The sequence below is a fragment of the Rousettus aegyptiacus genome, unplaced genomic scaffold (assembly GCF_014176215.1).
Source record: "Rousettus aegyptiacus isolate mRouAeg1 unplaced genomic scaffold, mRouAeg1.p scaffold_m13_p_8, whole genome shotgun sequence".
Taxonomy (NCBI): domain Eukaryota; kingdom Metazoa; phylum Chordata; class Mammalia; order Chiroptera; family Pteropodidae; genus Rousettus; species Rousettus aegyptiacus.
This window is the reverse complement of record NW_023416311.1, coordinates 65681782-65705157: the sequence shown is the minus strand read 5'-3', so window position 1 is coordinate 65705157 and position 23376 is coordinate 65681782. Positions and strand designations below refer to the sequence as shown.

Here is a 23376-nt window from a genome sequence, read left to right as displayed (position 1 = left end):
TATAAATTATATGGATCTAGAATTTTCATTTCAAACATTCTTGAGAGCATACTGACAGCTATGTATATTTTTATCTTATTTGTTTCAATCATAGTGTCTTCTCTATAGTGAGCAAAATACATTGGAGAGTAGACTTTTAAGCCTAGCAATATATCATTTGGTTTTCAAGCTTCTCACCAGCACCACCTCAGTTCAGGAGGTCGTTCTGCTATTAGAATTTCAAAAACTAGTTCTTCGTTACTTCATTCTTTACACTCCACTCGGATACCCTGAGTATTTAAAACACCTCTTTATTTATGCCAAATCAAAAACCTACAGGGGCTTCTTAAATTTAACTTTATTGAGTTTTACTCTTTCAAGACCATGATGTAGTCCCACTCTGAAAGGCAACTCATTGTCTTCCAATACAGTCCTTCATTTCAAAAATGCCTAGATCAGTGGTCTCTAGATCTTAAACAGTTAATTTAACCATTTAATATCATTCACTAATTGCGTCATATGTGTTAGTTATGTTTCCTCAGCTAGATTATTATTAAGTCTTTCATGGTAAGGGAAAATTTTTTTTTTTTTTTTTTGTAAGGGAACATTTTTAACTATCTTTTTTAGTGCCTGCCATAGTTCCTGAGCAAGACATTCAGAAAAATGTTGCCTCTTAGATTTACTGAAAAGTAATTTACCAGTGAATGTCCTAAGATATATAATTTGTCTTTTATTTATCGACAGTTTTCTCCTAGAGATTTAGAGAAAAGAGCTTGGGTTTTTAATTCAGATAGACTTCCCTTACAGCCCCACCTCTGTCTCTGACTAGCCATAGATTTGGGGAAATATTTAACCTCACCGAGTCTTGGTTTCCTTATCTATGAAATGGGGTAGAGAGGGATGAGGTTTCTGCTTTAGTGTTGTTGTGAAGATTAAGGGATATTCGTGTAATGGAGGCGTCTGTCTAGCTTAATGCTCATCACATAGCAAGTGCTCAGATCCATTGTAGACAGGTAGATGATAGATAGATGGTAGATAGCAGCAAGATATAACATGATACATTGTAGATGTATAAATACCTAAAACAATTGTTTCCACTTTAAATTTTAGCTCCAACTGAATGCAGTACTATTTGTCAACACCTAAAACCTCACTTTCTTATAATTTTTTTTATTTTTCAATTACAATTGACACAATATTATATTAGTTTCAGATGTACAATATAGTTATTAGACATTTATATAACATACAAAGTGATCACCCTGGTAAGTCTAGTACTCATCTGACACCATACACAGTACAATGTTATTGACTATATACCCTATGCTGTACTAAAGCTTCACTTTCTGTGGTTGTCTGCCAAAAACAAAAGGTGCAATTTCATAATTACAAAATTTTAATAATTGCAATACAGAATAGCTTTTGAAATTGTAAAAAGTTTATGAATTTTCTAAAATGACCATGTTTTATAAACAGTTGAATTTATAAATGAACTGCATTTAGTGAAGTATTAAATAAAATTCACTTGTCAAGAAGATTATTTTTACTACTTGATTATCTTACCCTTGATAATATATATATTTTAAAATATTAGTCTTAAGGCAAAATTCCTTTACATTGAGAAACATATCAACTGAGTATCACTTAGATTAAGATTTAAAGGTATATATTAAAGTGTTCTTAGGAACCAAAATAGAATTATAACGTGTATGCTGTTGAAAAGTAAAATTTTAATGGATATCCATTTGGAAAACAATGATCCCTATGTCTCACCATACTTAGGCCTAAAGGTAAAAGCTAAAATTATAAAGCATTTAGAAGAGAATAATGGGGAATGTTTTCATTACTTTGGAGTAGGCAATGGTTTCTTTTTTTTTAGTTTTAGCTTTATTGAAGTATAATTGACATAAAGTTATAAGATATTTCCAACCTTTCCCTATTCCTCCTACCCCCCCCAAGGCAATGATTTTTTAAAAAATAACATTAATCATAAAAGAAAAAAATTGACTAATGAACTTTACAAAAATTTAAAACTACTTATCGAAAGTCACCATTAACACATCTGGCAAAGGGTTCATACTCAATCTGTGAAGAACTATAAACTTATTTTTTAAAAGAAGCTGAACAATCCAATTAAAAATGGGCAAAAGACTTAAACTGACACTTCACAATTTGATTATTAAATACTATTTTAAATACTATTTTAATGATATTATGTATAAACACAATCTACATTATTAATATGGAAAGATGTTACAACATTGCAGGCTGCAAAACATGTATTATGCAAAATTGTATATCTAATTATATACACAGGAATATTTGGGAAGAATTTCACAGATACAAAATAAGTAAAAAGTGAAGTACCATCTATTTGTTCCCACCAGGTTTTCGGCTCTAATATTTTGGTGTTGAGACCCCATGGCATTCAAGTGTTGTTTTCCAAGCCTAGCAAAGCAACCCCTAGCCCTAGAAGAGACTTTGGTATGGGATCTAATTATTCAAAAAATTAGAGCTTTTAAAAAGTCAGTAAGAGTGTTGTAATTGCTAATTAGCCAAATATGTAGTCATTTATACATTGGGAAATTGTTACAAGTTATTCAGAACAGGTTGTTAATGTACTTGTTTATTGGAGCTAGAGTCTTGGATATTTTTCTTGTAATAAAAAAAAATTAAGTACCTAGTGTATATATAGAAAAGTGCTATCCTTCACCTTGAAATTTAATATGTGAGCCTACCTCATTGGAATCTACAATATGTTTATAATCATAAATTTATGAATCAATGCAAGGAAAATAGATGAGTGCTAAGAAGATGAGGATAGTAATGCTAAAGAATTTCTATATCTAGAAAATGAGAGTATAATGAATAAGTGAAACCAAGACGAGCTGATAACCAGGTCTTGAAAAAAGCAGGGTGGAATCCAGGAACTTACTTTTGGGACCTCAGTAGCAGGAGCTCAGGGTTTTTGTTCTAGTGTTCCACATCAATGTCACTTTTTTACTCTTCACTGTAATTGCTTCTTTCTCTTCTTTGTATCCACCATCCTTTGGTTCAGAGGCCATAATTTGTCCAGTCACGTGTCTTTCACAAGGGAAACACATGACAAGACTTCAGGGCTCAGTAGGAACTCTGTGGAGAGCGAGGGGGGAGACATCTAATTAATATCTTTTGTGATGAGGCTGTGCCAATAATTCAGAAATGATTCCTACCACAAAGATCTTACAGTCTAGTGGAGAAAGAACTGTAAACAATAAGTTGGATATTTGCTATAATTCCTACGATAGAACTATATGCCCCAGGTTGTGATAAGAGACAGTGGTCCATTCTAATTTAGAGAAAACACTTAAGTTGTATCTTGAATGGTGAATGAGATTCAGCAGTTAGAGTTAAAGAGGCAGAGCCACATGATAAAAGGATCTCTTAGGTGGGAAAGAGCTTGATCTGACCTGTTCAAATAAGTTTGTTCAAGCACCGGCAGGACGTTTGAGCAGGGACCAGATTCATGTTCTGCGTTGAGTTTGCTCCTTTCCTCTTAAGCTGTGGGAGTCCTCACACCATTTTAAGCAGGGCAGCTTTATCAGTTTTGACTGAGAAAGGTGATTACAATGGCATGAGGAGACTTGGAATTCTTGAAGTAAAAGGAAATGAAGCCCTGAATTAAGGTGAAAGCAAAAGGGGATGGAAAGGCTCAAGAGACAGAGGAAAGTTAAAAGGAAAGAACTTGTAAGAAATTTTAAACTCGTTGAATGGGGAGGATGGGGGAGAGGGAAGAGTCTAGCATATATATTGCTGGCTTGAGTAACAGAGGACAGGTATAACTTTATTTCTCAGTGATTAGTTTATATTGCTACTTTATACTAACTTGGAAAGAAAAATGAAAACCCTATCTGCCTGCCCCTGAATTCACTCACCTCCCCATTCTTAACTTTGTTTGTTTGTTTGTTTGTTTATATGGTGACATTGGTTAACAAAATCCAGTAAGTTTCAGCTATACATTTTAACAGTAAGGCATATGTGTGTGTGTGTGTGTGTGTGTATTTTTTTTTTTTTACACTGTGTGTTCACCTCCTGTAGTTAGATTTCTTTCTGTCACCACATACTTGACCACCCTCCCCCACTCTTAACTTTAGAAAGGATGCTTTTTTTTACTCAATTCTACCATTTTCTTAAAAGACCCTACATTACTTCATATTTTAAATCATTTAATAATCTTAAACAATAAAACTACCCGCAACGTTCCCAGAATCAGGGTAGAGAGGAAACAGGCAGGGCTTGGAAGAGGCTCACCAGCTTCCTACCTTCTAAGGAGGCTCTGTTGTTTCCATATTTCTGCCTTTTGTTTCTTTGCTTCTGCTCAGGAATGGAACCAGCCCTGGCTAAATCTGGCAGCTGAGCTGTTTCTGGGTCTGGCTGCTACTGGCGAACACTCATTAAAGCTAGTCATTTCCCCTTTCTTCTTTATCCCTTCCTTGGGGTGAAAGAATGTAATGAGTTAAAAAAATTTAATTGAAATATTGGCTGTGAGAGTCTGCTGCTACTTTGTAAATTCAAGAGCTAATTTAAAAATTTTGAACATACATACATCTATGATTCCTGTCGCAAATATCTGTGAATTATCATTGGGATGCCAGTGATACATTCCACTTACTGGAGTGAAAAGTCTCATGGGATGGCTTTACAACCAGGCTCAAACAACCTCAGCCCTCAGTGTTCTTAGGATTGACAGATAACTAAAAACTCTTCCAAATATGGCCAATGAAGTTTTAGTCTTATTAAATATTTTTCCACGTTGAGATGAGAATATCAACAAAAGTTATTCTTTCTTAGTTTTCTATTTACTCAAAGTAACGTGTGGCACAATTTCTCTTGAGATTATGTTGAAATATTTATCATTAGTATTTGAGATAAATAAAAACCAGTGATAATCAAAATTATATTTTAAGTCTTTATTGATACCATTTTGTTTATGAACTAATCTATTTACATATTCTTCCAAACTGTATCCTTACAACTTAAAGCCAAGCACTTTTCTCAATATTAAAACTTGCAAAAAGGGTTTTAGCTACCTATAAACATCAGGTACGATTCTAAGTTCTGAGTCAAAAAATATTTCTAATATAATTAATGTTCTTCGAAACATTAAATGGATAACTTCCAATTTTTCTTCAAATAAAAGCCACAAAAATTAAATAATTACTGTCTACATTACAACTTCCTTATATCAAATTACTAAGAAAAGCATCATGCCAATTGTTAAGATCTTCTCTACTGATAGAAGACAAAGAAAGTTGTATATCACAATCATCAAACCACTCAGGTTTTATATAGTCTGATTTATTCTTTGTTGTATACTGCTATATCGAAATAAGGGTTCTTTGTACAAACACTGTATTTTGAAATCATAGATAATATAGTCATTTTATAATATTTTATGATAGTAACATGGTATTCATTTATTTTTTTAGAAATTATTCATAGGTCCTAAAATACTACATGATTGGAATATGTCATACTAAGGAAATTATCCTTGTATATCTTTATTATAGAAATGTCTAATAATTATATATCAGAAATAAAGGTTGTTTAATATTGACTGAATATTTAGTACATTTTATAATTAAGTTTGTACTGGCTTTCTTAATTTTAGCTAACCTAAGCTAATCTAATGTTTTTCTTTTCTAGAATGAAGCAAGCATTTAGTTTCTATTTGTAATAAATCCCAAACTTTTAGGGTTTTTTGGTCTTTCGTAGAAAATAATAATTTGATATAAGTAAAGTGGAATGCTTTTTAACTTTTATATTATCTTGTTATTATCGGTTACCTATGGATAGGCTTCAAAAAATAATAACAGGAATTAAAGGATATGGAGAAAGAATTCCAGAAAATAACATTTTTGTTTAAATGTTTGTTTAAAAAACAAAACAAAGCAAAAAACAGCACACAAACACTTGGCATAGCTTATTACTAACATGTAAAACTGATCTGCCATTGTGACATTGATTAAGCTGGCAACATGAATATTAGCTGCCCCTTCTATGATGGTTGACCATTAAAAATTTAATTAGATTTCCATCTACCTGCATTCAACATTTCTTAAGAATTAGTTCACTATTTCTTACTAGCTTAAGCTTATAGATCATTGAACATTTTATAGCTGTTAGTGTTTTCTTTTACATTTTTGGCATCATGGAAAACTAGTCTTATTTATTAACTTGAAATGTTTAAAATTTATTGATTTGAAAGCAATGTTTCCTAATAAAATATTTGGCAAATCTGAAAAAAAATTTTAAAGTTATCTCCAACACATGTGACCTTTTCTTTGCTAATTTTTGTTTAAATTAAAAACTTAGACCACATGAAGGTTGTTAAATATTGGAAGTTTTGAGAGAAAATGGCTTGAATTTTGAGAGAATTCCCTTACCAGAAACTATATATTCTTTGTATGTCCACACACAAAGTGCCTAGTATGATACATGGTACATGTTGATCTCCCTAACCATTACGGACTCATCAATTACAAGATTTAAAAGGATGAACATTTGAGATTTCTTCTCTAGTTCTACATTCCTCTGATAAAGACATTTGAACAAAATGTATTTTCTAGCCATCTCTTAAAAATTTACTAACTGCTTTATTTGTTCCGTTTGCAATGACTGTCTCCTTAACAACATTTTTTTACTTTTGAATTCTTTAGGAAAAATAGGAACTGTTGGCATAAGCACTTTTTGACCACAAGAAAGAAGACTGGAAATCTTATTGACATTGATATCTGAGACAGGAGGGTGGGGATTCACATTTAAGGGTGGCAGAAATCCTGGTCTGGTTTGGGTCACGTTGTGATCTAAAGGGAAAGCTCCTGAACCACGCCTTTCTAAAACTGCATGATTTCTCCTGCTCAGGGGACCTGGGGGGATATTCTCCAACAGTTCTTTGGACCCTGACAACAAAGACGGTGATAGTGAGAGGATCTTTTTCTTTCCTGTAAGTGCCTTGCCATCTTCTAAAGTTGTAGGGATTAGACCAGCTGAGAGCTGGGAATCAGAGCTGTAGTGATTTGCTCCCGAGTTTCTTTTTTGAACAATACTTTTTAAGGTGGAAGTAAATATTGTCTGGTTAGAGTCTGGGTCTTGGTCAACAGGGATTTCGATGCATTGCTGATTTCCTTCTGAAAAAAATGACTGATAATTTATTTCATCATATGACATCTTTCTTGAGCTGGCCTGATCAAAGGATCTTAGCAAATGTGCCGTGTCTTTTACATCAATACTTTGGTGCCTAGTGATGAATCGCTTGGAAAGTGCCAGCCCATTGGTCTTGTGGGACAATTCTTCCTCTGGAGTAATATCCTGGAGCTCCTCTTGCAAAGAGGCCACTCTGTTCTGGTGCATTAATGAAGAGGGGCTCTTGATCCAGGGGGGAGCCTGGGGTAGCTTGGGCCCATTAGGGGCCACAGCCGGCTTCCTCACAGGGGAGCCTGGGTCCCAGGTATTATCACTGCTTCCTGAGGGCTCTGGACCTTTAAAGCCAAAAGGTGTCATTTCAGTTTCAGAAGAATGTGAAAGTGGCAATGAAGCTGTTTTTATGTCTATTTCTGAAGGCGTGGCACAGGCAGCTGGGGATTGACTCTCATCTATATCTGCAGGAGGCATATTTAAGTACTGTTGGGTAGTGTGCCTGCCAGAAGGCGATTTTGCTGTTGTTATGATAATGACTTCTTTCCCTTTTGCCTTGCAGGCACTAAGTAGAACTTTCAGGGTCTCTCTGTCTTCGGAATTTATAGCATAAACGAGGGCTGAGTAACTCGAATGGTCTTGCAAGCTGAGGTCTGCCCCACTCTCTAAGAGCAAGGAGACAACTTCAGGACCAGCTTTTTCTAAGCAAGCATGCATCAGAGCAGTTTTCCCAGATTTGTCCTGTATGTTGGGATCGGCATTGTTTTCTAACAGATATTTAACCATTTTGGCTTTACTGACACTCTGGTGATCAACAGGTTTGGTCTTACAAGCGATCATCAAAGGCGTTTCCCCACGGTCATTGCTCTCATTGATGTAGGCACCACCTTCCAGTAGGAGTCTTGTGAGGCGAAGCCGACTCTGACGGACGGCTTTGATCAGAGAGTTTCCATCACTTGAAATTTCTACACCTTCATCCATCTTCAACAGTCAGAAATCAATACCTGCTTATCAAAGAAGATGAGGATGAAAAGATTAGCCAGAGTCAATGTCCCCATTTATATTCATGCTATTATTCACAATTTCTGAAAGATATATAGAGAAAAAGGACATAAGTGGAATTGTTATTAATAAATACAGGGCAAAATGGTGAATTACAAAATAAAAATTTCAGATTAATAACGAGTTTTAGGAAATTACAAACTAAAATTTACTTTCAAAATCTTCTTTGAATATTTGTTATAACACCAACCTACTAATTCCTAAATCCCACATTAATGAAACAATAATCCACTTGTTTTTGACTTGTGAAAAATATATTAAACATCACACTAAAATGCCAATATAAGCAAAAAAAAAAAAGCCAAGATTCTATGTAATTTCAACTGACTCAATTAAAATATAGCATGTTTACGGTGGTTTAATGTAAAAACTTCTTAGTTTTAAGTTACTACTTAAACATGTGCTTTAGTTAAGTAATTCGACTATTTCTAGATTTTCAATTTGAGGAGCATTTCTATGTTTCTTTTAAAGGATCAAAAATTATTTGGACTACAAAACATTGAAATAACTGACAATGTCTGGAATTCACACTGAGATAGGAATGTTGAGCATATGGTTATCTATTTTTCTTTATTCCATTATTTAAATCACACACTGACTAGATTAAGGGGTTAGCAACATACTGTTGGGTTAAATTTTGACAGCAGTACATTTACTCTTAAAAAGGAATAGTCTAGGCTAGAAACATAAACAAAGACATGTAGACTTTATAAACATTTTATTTTTTACCATTAAAACTGAAAATTATTTAAATAATTTAGATTCAAACTCCTTCAGCAGATAAGTCCATTAGTTGATAAGAATTATGTCTTTATCTAGAGCTGAAGAAATGTTTGTCCTTTAACAGTCCTTAGAGCTGGAGAGAAAAATCAAATGTAGTTTATATAATATTTCAATCTACTTAATTTAATTAAACAGTTTTGAAAAATTGAGACGTATTATTTATTCCATCCATTTACTTTTTAAATTAAAAATATGGGACATGAATTTCTACTGGATAATAGAATAGATAATAAATATAATGACCTCTTAACAGACAGAAGAAGAGATGAAGAGAGCAGAAAGAAAATGAAGAAAAAAGGGTAAGACAGACATGCACAGACATTAATTCAATTGTTAAACAGTATAAACTCCTAATAAGTGCTGGACACTGAGTTACAAAAGTACAAGTCCTAGCCCTGAAGAGCTTACACAGTTGTTTGAAGAGATACTACATAAGCAGCTGGTTACGAGTTACAGTCATGAGAATACACAGGCTTTAGTGCTTGGGGATTCAAGGGGACTTCACAGAGGCCAGTCATTAGCGCTGGGTCTTGAAGACTGCCTAAGAGTTTGACAGGCAGACAAAGGAGAAAAAGAGGAGTATATTCCTTGTGCAAAGAACTAGAGGCTTAAAATAACACAGTTATTTCTCATAAGTCAGGCTCTATTTATGCTGACATAATGAAACTTTAGGAAAATATTTTAGCAGGTGGTTATTGTTAGGGTAAATATGGTAGAACACACACGTCTAATTTTGACCCTTCCTGAAAGCCCCTGAAACTAAAGCCATTTTTTAAAGACATAAACTCACAAGGATAAGAGACAAAGGAGAAAGACCAACAGCAACATTTTAGAAGCCACAAAGCAGAGGGGCCAGTGGACACTGACTCAGCCTACCCGATAAGGCTGTGCCTCAAGTCACTGGTAGTAAAGCTGTGAACTAGGCCCACGTACACTGCAGAATCCTTGAAAAAGGCAGTAGCAGGAAGCTCTAGAACTCAGGTGTGGAGAGTACAGCTAAAATAAGAACTAGGTGAAAAGCTATTGGGGAAGCAGTTAGATCCCCAGGTTCTTGCCACTCCAAGTGTGATCCTAGTTTGGGCCTGCAGCAGCAGCATTACCTGAAGTTTGTTAGATATGCAGCATCTCAGGCTCCACCCAGACCTACTGAATCAGCGGCTACATTGTAATTAGATCCCCAGGTGATTTGTATGCTCATTAAAGTTTGAGAAGTACTACCTCAGGTCATTTTTCCACTCCAAGCTACTAAGAACTAAGGAGGCTGTCTCGCCCTCTAGAGGAGATGACCAGAGGTTAATTCTCCAGGAATGTGAAATAGTCTCCAGACTGAGAGACACTGAGCATGTTTGAGGACAAGAAAACATGGGAATAAGTGATTATATATTTACTGACCACTGAATGAAGGGACTCACGAACTTGGCTCCAGGAAGGCTGGCAGCCATACCCTTACCCTTCAGCGAAAATTGCTATACTCTACTCTCCAAAATCTAATCTGCCTAAGAGGAGATACGTAAGAGTACTGACCACAGGGATTCCCCAACATGCCATTCAGATCATCCTCCAGTGAGGCTCAAAGGTGACAAGCCTCATCATACTCTCGAGGCTTCTCATCGACATTTTAATCCAAGCCATTTTAATCATGAGCAGACAGTTAAAACAAAAAACAAAAAACAAAACCAAAAAAGGCCTCTTGCATTAAAAATATAGAGACCAGAACAGATAGGAAAAAAAAAATGCAACTTGAAAGAGACAGATATGTCAGGAAAATGAAAAATGCACAAGTTCATTATCCTCAAATAGATAGATATAATGTTGTAACCATGAAATAAGTAAGAATAAGATTCCATGAAAAAAAATATATTCAGAGACTACAGAAAGAGCTCTCAAAAGGTAAAAACATGATACAAACTGCAAAACTCTATAGAAGGGTTGGATAACAACGTTGATAAAATCTATAATACAGTTAAGCTAAAATAGAAAAGGAAAAAATAACAGAATTAGAGGACTATCCCATGACATCCAACATCCAACCCACAGAAGTTCCAGCAAGAGGAAATAGTGGGGGTGGAGAGGAGAGGAGGAGAGGAAATGGTCAATGAGTTCAAGAAAATTTTCTAGACCTGAGGGACATGAGTTACCAAATTGAAAGGGCCCAGTTAGAACATAGCACAATAAATGAAAATAGACCCCGACCATGGTACGTGGTTATGAATTTCCAGCTGTTCTACTTTGATCTGCTCTGAGACCTGAGTGTAAGTCATGATGCGCTTAGCAGGAAAAACAATGAATACCCATTCCCTTTGCATATCCTGTACCTGGTCTATACTACAGCCTTGCCAAAAGCCCTGAATGGTGAGCCCCACCGTTTCCCAGGACTCACTCATGACCTTGCCCTGAAGGAGCTCTTGTAAACTCAGCGACACTGAGGTGAACTGAGATCCAGAGACTGTTCGGCTTATCCCCTTCTGAGAGCTTTCATCATCTATTATAATGTTGACCTTTCTTTAACTAATTTTGTGTTTGTTACCCAGTTTTTCAAAAATAATTAATTTACTTAAGAATCATATACAAATGGGAAACTGAAGAGAAAAAAAAAGCAAAGGGAAATGACTAACACAAAAATCAAGAGAAAGTTATCTCTTGTTGGGGGTAAGGGGAGCAATACAATTTGGAGAGACACACAGGTTCCCGTAATGTTCTGTTTCTCAACCAGGGTGGCATGTATATGAATGTCTATTTTATTATCAAATTTTAAATGGTGTTTTACATTCTTTTTTTACTATGATACTACTCTTATCTGTTTATTGTAAAATAGAACAGGTATACAAGAAAGAACATAATGTTTCTATAGGACATAATTAAAATTTAAAAAAGCCATATTGTCTTACTTTTTACAACATAATTCAGTTTTTGTGGTATTACCAATAGGACATCCTTACTCATTTCCATGTTAGTATCATACACAATCATAAACAAAGAACAACTCAATATATACATGCATAAGTACAATGCAAGTTAATGCTGTGATTTTATGTCCCCCGTGCAATGTCCTATAAAAGCTGTTCTAGAACCAGACATACCTGCAACTCAGGAACGTAGGAATTTTAGGATTGGTTGACAGTTTGGGTCCCAACAGAGGTCTACCCTGAATGCAAAACATCTGAAATGAGCTCACATGAGACAACGATCCAAAAGAAACCTTTTAGCATTTTTCATATACAAATGGATTTAATAAAGAGAGTTAGAGAAATGAGCTGGTACATAGTATCAAATATAGAAACCATTTAGTAACTATAATTCAAGCAGAGGATACAGTATCAATTACATAAAAACACCTTTGACCAAAAGTAGCATTTAAGAAACAAATATTCAAATGAGAACAAGTTGTTAGATACCACATTTCAATATTATACTCTCATATAGTTTCTAGTATTTGGGCTAATCTTCTTTAAAAAAAAAAAGAAAGCTTTTTTTGTGTATGTATCTACAACACATTCTAATCTATAATTTGTTCTTTATTTTTAAAAATAAAGTCTTATAAGAAACTTTTGGAAAGACTTTCAAACTTTTTCATCTATCTTCATGCCAAAGCCTTTCTCCGCAACACTAAATCTGACCACTTTCTGTCATAACTTTCTCACCAAGGTTGGCGCAGGAGAGTTGGGGAGAAGAAGGGGCCCGGCAATACACTGCCTGCTGGAATGCCTGAGGGGAGCATTGCCACACCACAGTCCTGTGAAAAAGGAGGGTGTGGGCTCCTAGGCCCCAGAGAAGTTGAGCAGTGGCACCACTAGCTCATGGCAGCCGGCGAACCTATCTGCCATGTGGATGGAGGCAGAGCCCTTCTCCTGAGAATGGAGGACTGTCTAGCAAAAACAAGTCCCTGAGGCTTACTCTTTGTTGGTTATAAAGCCCATTGGAGTGCTTACTTTTAAAACTGTTCACATTTCGTAGAGCAATTTTGAAATTGTTTAAATGTTAAATTTTTCGGAGAAAAAAAATTGTCACATTCTTTATTTTCCACATATATACATGTGTCTCATTTGTAATCATTAACTTATTGGAATAATCCCCTTGTCTTTAGGCCCTTACTCTCTTTCAGTTTTTTTTTTTTATCTTGCTTCAGCCATTTGCACGTCAAAAAGGCTGACACTCAAGTTTGACTTATTTACTCTTCATAGAGTTAAATCCTACCTCTGATAAGATCACTTCTCTTGCCTACAATTATCCTAGTTTAGAAATGTCCTTGCCTTGTCTCCTCCTGTGAAACGTTCTCACTGAGCACCCAGTGCCGATACTGTCTTCACATTCAGTCAGACCCTTGTTATAATCTAGCTTGTAAATGATCTCCAAGTTCAGGTATACCTTCCGAGTAGAAAACAGTTCAACTGGAGAAAGTTCAGAGGTCAGGCCCAGATTGCCATCCCGACTCCCCTACTTACAAGCTGAAAGCCCTGCCCAAGTCTCTCAGTCTCTTAAGAGTCTTGGATTCCTCATCTGTGGAGTGGCAATCATATAACATTCATCCCCTGGGGGTGTGGTGATGAAATCACTAGAAAAAAAGACTTTCTTGTGCCTTCCTACTCACTGCATTCTTCTTTTAAAAAAATTTATCTCAGAATTTTGCCTTCTTTTATTTCTATCATATCTCTAATTAACAGCTTATTTAAATTACAGATCAAATGTTTAAAATGTTTTTTTAGAATCTGCAAATAATATTTTGTAAACATAAGTGGAATCTACTAAGTGAAATATGAAAAGAAGACATTCCTTTACGAGCATTTTCCTTATAATTTCTAAGTACAATAATTTCAACATTATAATAAGATATTAATTATTAAACCGCTGGGTACATTGTTTTATTTTAAAATTAGAACATCTTTAATATCACTTGCAATTCATCATGACATATTTACTATACTCTTTTGGTTCCTTTCTCTACTCCTAAGACTCAATTAAAATTACAATTTAGTTATTTAAAAAATCAAAAAGGTATATATTCTAAAGAACAAAGAGAATGAGAGAAGAGATATCATCAGATGAGCAATGTTAAACAACCGTGGGAAACAGAAACGGGTTGGTGACATGGTAAACTGCCCTAGCGAAGCAGAGGCTGCAAACAGAAAGCACCAGGGAGATGAGAAGGGAGCCAGCTTACCCGCAAGAGCCGTGAAGTTTAGGATGTGGGGGCCCCAAGTGACGCAGCAAGTGGCAATGAGGCCCAGAGCTGACAATGGGAGGATGGCTTAAAATCTGTGGACAGAACAACTGGACCCCCAGGTACTTTACTCCATTCCAAGTAGCAGATAACACTCTTTCAGGCAAGAAAACAAAGATTTATTCCCTGAACGGATTGATGAGAAAGGCTCCCAACTTGGAGACAGAGTTCGCTGAAAATGGGGCTACAGGGAGAGTCTACAGGTTGAATGGTGGACCCCCCAGCTCTCTGTCGTACTACCAGGAGACTGGAAGCCAAGAAAAAGAAGTAAAAAGCACTGGATCTTAGAATTATGAGCCCTATTTAAAAATATCTGTTGATAAATGAAGCAATTCAAACTATAACTACATTTGCCCCTTCCAGACACCCACTCTGAATGGAAATAGAAAGTTACCTGAAAACATTATTCAAAATTTCATACTCCACATAAGTCTTTTCTCTCTCTGGATTAGTTTTCTGTCAGCCAGCTGTCAGTTCCTATGAAGGAAATCAAAGCTATTCAGTTACATAAATACCGATAATTTGTTGCATACATCTCTCCCATTCGGTCTCTAGTTTTTTCACTCCTTGTTAAGACATCCTTATTGTGTTTTTTCAGTTAATCATATTTTACTGATTATAAGTCTATAAAAGTGTCTGGCGTGGATCTTATGCATGGCAACCCTGTGTATGTCTTTGCAGATACAGCCTGCTCCACAAGCACCACTGGCATTAGAAGAGTCTCTCACTCAGTGGGTCTGGCCCCTTTTCTGTGCACATGAGGAGGCGGAGAAAGGCAAGGTGTGGGAGCTCTTTTACTCACCAGCTCACCGGGGCTCATTTAGATGTTTCTGTGTCCTTTATCTAATGTGTCCTTGTGTCTTGGATGACCAGCTTCCCAAAAAGTGGGGTACCTGTTTTGAGAACCTGATTCTTGTGGTATCTTAACTCTGCAGTGCTACACAGCCTGAAGTGCTTTAAAAGCCCCCTTGGAGATAATAGACTTGGCTTTTCCTGTAGCTTTTTCTCCCTGTGCTACCTCCAGTTTTTCTTTCATTGTGAAAGAAACTCTTATTTTCCTTTGAGCCTCTTACTCCATCTCCAAATGGGATTCGTGCTTCTTCTATAAAGTCAGCTGTCCGGCCATGGCAGGGGAGGGCAGCAAGAGGGTAGAAATTAACAAATGGGTTTCAAGCTCTAGATTGAGCCCCTCATCCTTGCCCTAGTCTCTGCCTTTGCGCCGCCCACAAAGGGATAAAGTGCTCAGAGGAGGCAGCGGGCTGTGTGTCAGAGACCTGGGTTATCAACCCTTGGGAAGTTGTTCTTTTGAGCCTCAGTTTCCTCATCTACAAAGTGAGGATAAAGTCTACTTTATAGTAGATGATTGTGAGGATTTAAAAGATCCTAATTAATTTTCCACTTAATTTAATAAATGTTAATTTCTAAACATGCATCATTAAATGAGAATCCTCTAGGCTGACCGCACAGAGCTGGATAATGTGAGGCCAAGGTCTCTATACCAATGGGTTCTCTACCTTCTGTAGGCATAAGAATCACATGAAGAGTTTGTTAAAAATAAGACTCCAAGCTCCACTCCCAGATATTCAATAGGGGGTGCGTCCTATGCACACTTGGAGAAAATTTTGTGGCAAACTCTTTATTCCTTATTCCAGACCCATTTCCTATTTGCTATCAACCCCTGCTTAAGGCTCCCACCAGGCTGTCTTTGTTATCACTGCTGATGCTCAAGTCGCCTGAGGCAGGGAGAGTTGGGCAGAGATGGCTGTCACAGAGGGAGCCCACGGACCCCCAGAAGAGTACTCCCTTGAGTCACGACGGACCAGGGACTGGAGGTGTGCTGCCCTGCCCTTCCCAGACAGAGCTGCGAAAAGCCAGAGTCCCAGAGGGCAGCCCAAGGCCAGGATGCAAAGGCCATCTGCACTTGGAATGAGGCAAGCCTGCCTGCCACAAGCAAAATCTGTCTCATCTCCATGCAAGGAAAGGGGCATTGCCAGGGCAAAAGATGGATGGGAGATAGTCCCAGCAAATATAAAGTCTTGTCAGGGAAAGTGTTCTTCCCTGGCACAGGCTTGTAAGAAATATTTAGAAACTGCCCAGGGAGAGGAGTAGCTCGTAAGCTTTGCTGTATTTCCCACACATACCCTAAAAGGGCTGGTGTCTTCTCCTAGTTACTTTCGCTGTACCCCAGGCCTCTGGGGCTGCTGGGCTCTGGGGCAGCCACATCCCCACCTTTCTCAGCAGACCCCCGCCCCCGCCCCCGCCCCCCGAACAGACACACACAGAAACGCAAACCTATGCCTCGAAGTCTCAGGGAACCAAGGTGATGGTTTCTCAAGATGTTGAGGATCTGGTAGTGTCTCCACAGTCCCCCGCCGGCTCTGGGGACTGAGCTCGTTTCCTCAGTTTTTCCCGAGCACAAGATTGAGCGAGCCCGAGGTGCTGTCGGAGAAGGGCAAAGGAAGGTGACTGGGACGACAGTGCCAGGGCACCGATGGGGGCGGGGTGCGCGTTTCGTAGCCTCGTCTCTGAGCCTGGCTGGCGGGCTGAAACGATCGCCATCCACAACAAGGGGTTCGGCCCCAGAGCCGCTGCGGAGCAGTCCCCGCGCCACTCGCCGGGAGGACGCGGCCCTCCCTTGGGAAATGACATGCCCAAGGGGAGCAGCCATTGCCCCATCCTGGGGCAGGCGCATGTCTGGACTCCGGCTCTTTGGGGTTCAGGTGCTAAAGGTGTGCGCGCCCGAGAGGCGCCAAGACCCGGCTGCCTGCCCCTGTGCGGCTCCCATTTGTCGAACCAGTCAGTGGCTGCAAATTGCTCCGCAGCCCTCAGCCCGCCCTCCATGCGCAGCCTGCACCTCCCACAGCCCCGCCACCCGGGGCACCTGCAGAGACGCGCCCAAGTCGGACCCTCCGACCCGCGCGCGCGCGCGACGACCCGCGCCCGCGTGGTCCCTGCCAGGATCCTTCCAGACATCCCGCGGCCGCGGGCGGCCTCATCCACCCCCTGGCGCGGCGAGGCGGAGGAGGCGAAACCTGCATCCCGGCGGGGTCCAAGCCTGAGCTGCTGCAAAGCCCGGGATGGCGGGCCACAGTCTCTGGATAGGCCCCTGCAGCCCGGGGTCCCTCGGTTGGCACCAGGTCTCCCTCGCCGCTCGGGGCACTGCAGTGTCAAGGTACGCGGCAAGTGCGGGCTCCCAGGGCCTGAACAGACCAGGCGCGGAGGCCGCGGGGCCCCGGGCTGAGCCCTTGGTGCCCTCTTCTCGGCAGCCGATATGACAAACCAAAGTTTCCCCAAGTGCAGCCTGCAGAGACCGCGCCGCACACTGACCTGGGACGCGCTGTCGAGTCGGCGGCGGCTCCTCCCGCGTCCCTGGCTCTGCTCGGACCCTCCACGCCAGTGGCCCTAGGGCACCGTCTTGGCTGGATTGTGGTCTTCGGCAGCTGGAGTCGCAGATCCGGGTAGGTGCCACTCTGTCCCCGCCCCTGTTCGTCTGAGAGAGGCGGGCGGCGGGCTCAGAGCCGCGAAGCGGCGGAGTGGGGGCCGGGAGGCGCGCACCTCGCCAGACGCCGGGGTGGCGCGGCGCTTCCGCTGGGAGTGACGCGCGGGCTCGGGGCTGCGCTGCAGGTGGGGGCGGCGGGGCCAAAGTCCGTTCCCGCCCCAGGACTAAAGTCCGGCCTCCCATGCTTTGTCCCCACAAGTAACCCCCTCCGCACTCCAACCCGGTCCCCGCGTGGGGAGACTGGCCCAGAGCAGGGACCGCGGAGTCTTCTCCACTGCGAGGAGACGGTCACTCTAAATCCCCTACATTCCGGCCCCTGATTCCCCCTGTTCATATCTGCGTCTCCCTCAGTTCATATCCGTCGGGCTGATCCATGTGTCTGCCTCCCACGGTTCTTCTGCCTTCTCGTCCCTGTTCCCCTATAGGTAAAGCCAGAGCCTCACTTCAGGTTGGGGTGTTGATGGGAGCAACCGTTCTTGGTTTTATAAGTTTATAACTCTATTATATTATTATCAGAACATTAATATAACACTTTAACAAAATTTCACGAAGTACATTTCATATGTTAACCTTCACTGAGGCATAAAAAGAGACAAAATTAACTCCATTTATCAGGGATCATCTGGTGGAGAAAAGACCATGGCTACTACATTTTTGTTTTTGTTCAGATAATGGCAATCAAAATTAGTTTGTAGTTTTGAGTTCTCACCAGGGGAAGGTAGACTTAAATATGGGCAGGCTTCCTTTATTTAGGAAAATAACCAACTGAAATGTGTTCTTTAGTGAATATGTGCCAAGCAAGTTCACAGGACATTTTAACCCAAAGTTGGACTCTAGGGAGATGGAATCCTGGATCTGTGCCCATACCCTTTGTTGGAGGAGATTGGAGGTTCCCAGGGAGGGACTGAGCAGCTCTGAATGAAGGCACAGTTCTCCTTTCCTCTATTTTTTTTTTTAAAGTTTCTCTTAATATATAGTACATATTGAAAGGTGAACACTTTACAATTTCAATGATTTTACACAAACTGAAGCATCATTAAGATCAAGAGACAGAACATTACTAGCTTCCCAGAATAGTCCCTCATATCCTTCCTTTGGGGGTAAGGCAGAGTAGTGACTTCAATTAGCATAGGTTACTTTTGCTTACATTTCTACTTTATAGCAATTAGATCATACAGAACATACTATTGTCTGGCTTTTTTCACTAGAATATGTTTAAGAGATGCCTATCAACTATGGTCATAGTTGGTTTATATTTTTGCTGTATAGTATTCCACAATTTATTTGTTTTACTACTGACAGATATTTAGTAATTCTGAGGTTTGGGACATTACAAATAATGCTGCTAGAGACTTCTGTAGATATTGCCAGTTTTTCAAAGTAGATAATCTAATTTTTGCTTACATTTTATTAGATTTCTATTGTAACAAAACACCAAAAACCTAGCGGCTTATAAAAACAAATTTATTCTTACAGCTCTGGAGGTCAGATGTCCAAATTGGGTTTTACATGATTAAAATTAAAGTGTTGGTAAAGCTATGTTCCTTCTGGAGCCTCCAGGGTGTAATCCCTTTCCTTGCCTTTTCCCGTGTCTGGAGGCTGCTTGCATACTTTGGCTGCTGGCCCCTTACTCCATCTTCGAATCTCAATTTCTCTCTCAACTCTGCTTCTGTTGTCTCTCCCTCTGACCCTCCTACCTCACTCTTATAATGACCTTTGTGATTATACTGGGCCTACTCAGATAATCCAAAATAATCCCTCAACTCAAGACACTTAGTTTAGTCACATCTGAAAGTTTATTTTACTGTATGAGATAATATATTCATAGATACCAGGGACATGGCATGAAACTCTTTGCATGGCCATTATTCAATCTACTACGCCTATCAGCAGGATGGAGAGGGGCTGTATGGAAAAAAAAAAAAGACAATGACACTCTGAAATGTGATTCACCTGGAAGATGGATGCTGTCGAGCTGGGTGCTGTGCCAGGGCTGGTAGACAGAAGAAGGAAGCTGATGCCTTTGCTAGTCACCTCTGGCCACCACCATCCTGGCACCACAAAATGTCTAGGATAGGAACTTTCATATAGAAAGTTCTGGGGGTAGGGGATTGGGAGGGGGTGCCTGGCCACAGCACAAAGTTCTCCTTCTTGCCTTGACTGTCCATGGCTCTGATCTTCTCATCTATACAGGAAAATATTTAGTTTCAGCTCTTGAGATGCAAATACATTTTTCAAGGCCTTTTTCATTTAAGAAAAGATTCAAATACAATGAATATTATCTTTTAAAGTGGGTTCTCTTTAGGACAGGAAAGGCTGTAGGAAAACATGAAACACTAAGCCTCTTGTCACATTGAGCAAAACAGAGGTGCTTTGCTTCCTATCTTCATAGTTTTCTTCCCTCGGGTTCCTTTCCACTCGTTTCTTTATGTCTTCCTCTTTCTCCATGCTGTCCTATTAAGGGGAAGCCCTTTGGCTGAGCCTGTCCCCAACATTTTCTTAACCAAAACAGTTTAGAGTGGGGATGGTCTGCTATTTCTAAACTGTCAACAGTTTTATGACTCATCTTTGGGAGAAGATTGCTTTTCTGTTCTGGGAAGGAAAAAAAAATGTTTCTGTTGTGCTAGAAAGATTGAAAATGAGGGCTAACACCTCCATTTCAGAGTCTACACTTGAAATCTATGAACCTTGAACTTGGATGTGCCCAGTTTCCCCAAAACCATCACCATCCACAGACGGGTACCCCTCACCATGCTCTTCCTGATGGGAGGAAAGAAAAGTAGCTTCATGATAATCATTAGGTTGTCAGGTATCAAGAAAATATGTTTTATGACTAACCATTGGTCTTTATGTCACAACCCTTAGGCTAAACCATCTCTTTCCTGGAGTAGGAACTAGGCCTCTGTATCTGCTCTATATCTGAGCAGGTGAATATTTAATGTCTCTTTTGAATTGAAGACTGAGTCCTTTAGAGTTGCGAGGCTCATTTTATTGGTCCCTCTGGTTTCTGTGACATTATGAAAAGGATGAGATTTTCCAAAATTGAGAAGATGTCTCTGATTCTTGTCTTGGATTTTTTTGGTAATTGGCTTAGCAAATATAACCGCAGGGGTTATCCAGTTTCAGGAATGCTTCCTCAGAACCTAAGTGGGTAGATCCAAAATCCAATTCCTGGAATCCAGAAATTCAAGACCACGAGGAGCTAAACTGCTCTGAATTATGATCGGAAAGGATGACTTCACTGGGGATAGAGTTGTCCTTGGGGCCTGATGCAGAAAGAATGAGTCTTGGACTCTGAGAAGAGGATATGGGGCCTAATGAAGGAGAGGCCAATAGGGTACCCCTAAAAAAAGATAATTAACCGGTGAGGTTTGGGGAAGTCAGGGCCTGGAACTAAATTTAAGTATCAGTGAAGATAGCTTTGAGGAGGAAAAATGTGTGTGTGTGTTTTCTAGGAATGGTGCTGCTGGGTCCTTCTCACTTCCAGTTTAATCATTTCAGTTTTTATCTCATGGGTCACAAAATGAGTCAAAGGGAAAAATATATACATCATCTATATTTAGGAAATTATGATAACATAGGCTACCTATCGAGAGAGGAACTGAGAGGTCGGGGGAGAGTGATGGGAGGGAGTTTTGTTTTTATTACATATCTATCTGTACTTATTGACATTAGAGCCATATATATGCAATATTCAAAATATTAAAATAAATAGTTAGAAATGTCAATATCGCACCACTATGGTTTGTGCAAATTCATCACTGGTTGCTGCTCAACCTGCACTTGAGTCCCTTATCCATTTATGCTATGACCAGGGGAAAGTAAAGCAGGTGAATTCCTGAAAGTAAGGAGAGCTGCAGTGCCCTGCCTGACTGCTGACAGCCCCCTCATCTGGGCGCCAGCAGTCGAATTCCTTATCTCCCATTAGACAGTGTGTCAGCATGAGGGAGGTGATCACTGCATGCAGATTAATGTCACTTCCATTCCTGAGCATCTTGTGTTTCAAGATGGTATCTTTTAATAGGAGGCACTCCAAGAGACTTGTCCTGAATTTTTGGTTGGGTGAACAATGTGATATTTTATAACCAACGGAAGGAAACTTCAGTTTTCATCCTTGTAACTTGAGTTGATTTTTCCTGCCTCCTATATTTTATCTTAGTATGAAAGGGTGATTTATTATTTTCCTATTCATCATTTCTAACAAGACTCCCATTTCAAAGCCAAAAGGAAAGGGCGGTTAATACTGAGTGATTTTCTCAGGAACCTCCTTGGGAGTTTATTATTTATTATTGGAGGACATTGTGGGATAGATAGTTCAGAATTTTCAGAAAACCTAAGAAATACTTGAAATTATCATTTTATTCTTGCTTTATGTTTTCTTTTACTATCCAATGACTCCTTTTATAAACTCTGGCCTGGGAAAACACTAACCTTTTCTAAAATACACCGATGACATTTTCTCCTCCTAGGTTTCCTTGAATTCAATGCATTTTTCTCAGAAGAGTTTGTTAGGTGAAATATTTGTTAAATTAATAACAGAAAAGGGATTCAAATAGCTTCATAAGCCACTTTTTAATGGTTTGAAAGTTACGACATTCAAAAACAGATATATTGTTAGTACCAGTTTAATCATCCACATTGGTTCTTGGTTGCCCACCAGACTAAGCTTTATACTGGCCCCTGGGGGGGATCTCCTGGGGGGTCCCTCACACAGCCTGATGCCTGGCATTCCATGTGGGATTCATCTGGGGCCCCAGCCAGACTGAGTGCTGCTGGTTCCTGGGTGTGTGGCCCATGACCTACCTCTCAGATGTCACCTTGTCGTGAAGTGCTTTCCCCCTCAAAGGCTGCAGCAGTAGTTTGTGGATTCTCTAGGACACTTAATACTGCCAGACTGATGTCACCATTATTTGGGTCCGTGTTGAGTGGCTTTGGAGACAGAGAGCAGGTCTTAAACTGTCTTTGCCTCATGGCAGGCTCTGGCCCAGTACTGGGCACATAGTAGGTGCTTATGAATAGGTATTGCACTGAATGGGTAGAGGGGCTAAAGAAATGCACCAAAGCCGGAGATTCTTCTGTCAAAAATGTTTCTGACAGAGGTTGGTAAACTATAGCCCTTTGGCCGAGTCCAGCCGTTGCTTATTTTGGCCAAGCTCATGAGCTGAGAATACTTTTACATTTTTAATTGATTGAAAACGATCAAAAGAAGAATAGTTATGACATAGGGAAATGATATGAAGTTTAAATTTTAGTGTTCATAAAGTTTCGCTAGAACCCAGCCACACCCATCAGTCTCCATGTCGTGCATCCATGTGGCAGCTTTCCCACTCCCACAGTGGGGTCGAGTACTTCCAGCAGTGACCGTATGGCCCCCGAAACCTAAAATATTTACTGACACTTCGCAGAAAAAGTTTGCTGACCCATACTCTGTAGGCTAAGGTCCTTTGAACGGAAATATTTGTTTTTCACTCTCTACCAAATCTGCAATTGTGCTAGGGGTAGAAATGGTTACTATTTCACTGTTTCGTTTGTTTTTCACACTATTTATTATTTTTGAAAACTTCCGAGCAACAGTCCTATGTACTATAAACTGGAAGTATTTAGTTCTTGCCACCCTTAAGAACATTCAAGAAAGGTACTTTAAGTACATCAGATGAGT

At 39.6% G+C, this 23376-nt stretch overlaps 1 protein-coding gene across 5 annotated transcripts; it reads right to left on the bottom strand.

The window, feature by feature from the left end:
- Nucleotides 1-510: 510 nt before the first annotated feature.
- On the bottom strand, nt 511-17653 carry ANKRD34B (ankyrin repeat domain 34B). Of its 5 annotated transcripts, none has more exons than XR_004952361.1 (6): nt 17546-17653; nt 16511-16657; nt 14613-14695; nt 12081-12145; nt 3429-8159; nt 511-3111 (listed from the first exon to the last, which is right to left on the bottom strand). XR_004952361.1 is itself a non-coding variant. In XM_036225291.1 (5 exons), the coding sequence occupies exon 5, from the start codon at nt 8134-8136 to the stop codon at nt 6595-6597; it is 1542 nt and encodes a 513-aa protein (XP_036081184.1). In that variant the 5' UTR covers nt 8137-8159; nt 12081-12160; nt 14613-14695; nt 16511-16657; nt 17546-17653; the 3' UTR covers nt 511-6594. The 5 variants fall into 5 exon arrangements, 2 of the variants coding, with proteins under 2 accessions (XP_036081184.1, XP_016007625.1); XR_004952362.1 differs by having other exon boundaries at nt 511-3569; nt 4281-8159; XR_004952363.1 differs by having other exon boundaries at nt 4281-8159.
- Between the last annotated feature and the right edge of the window lie 5723 nt (nt 17654-23376).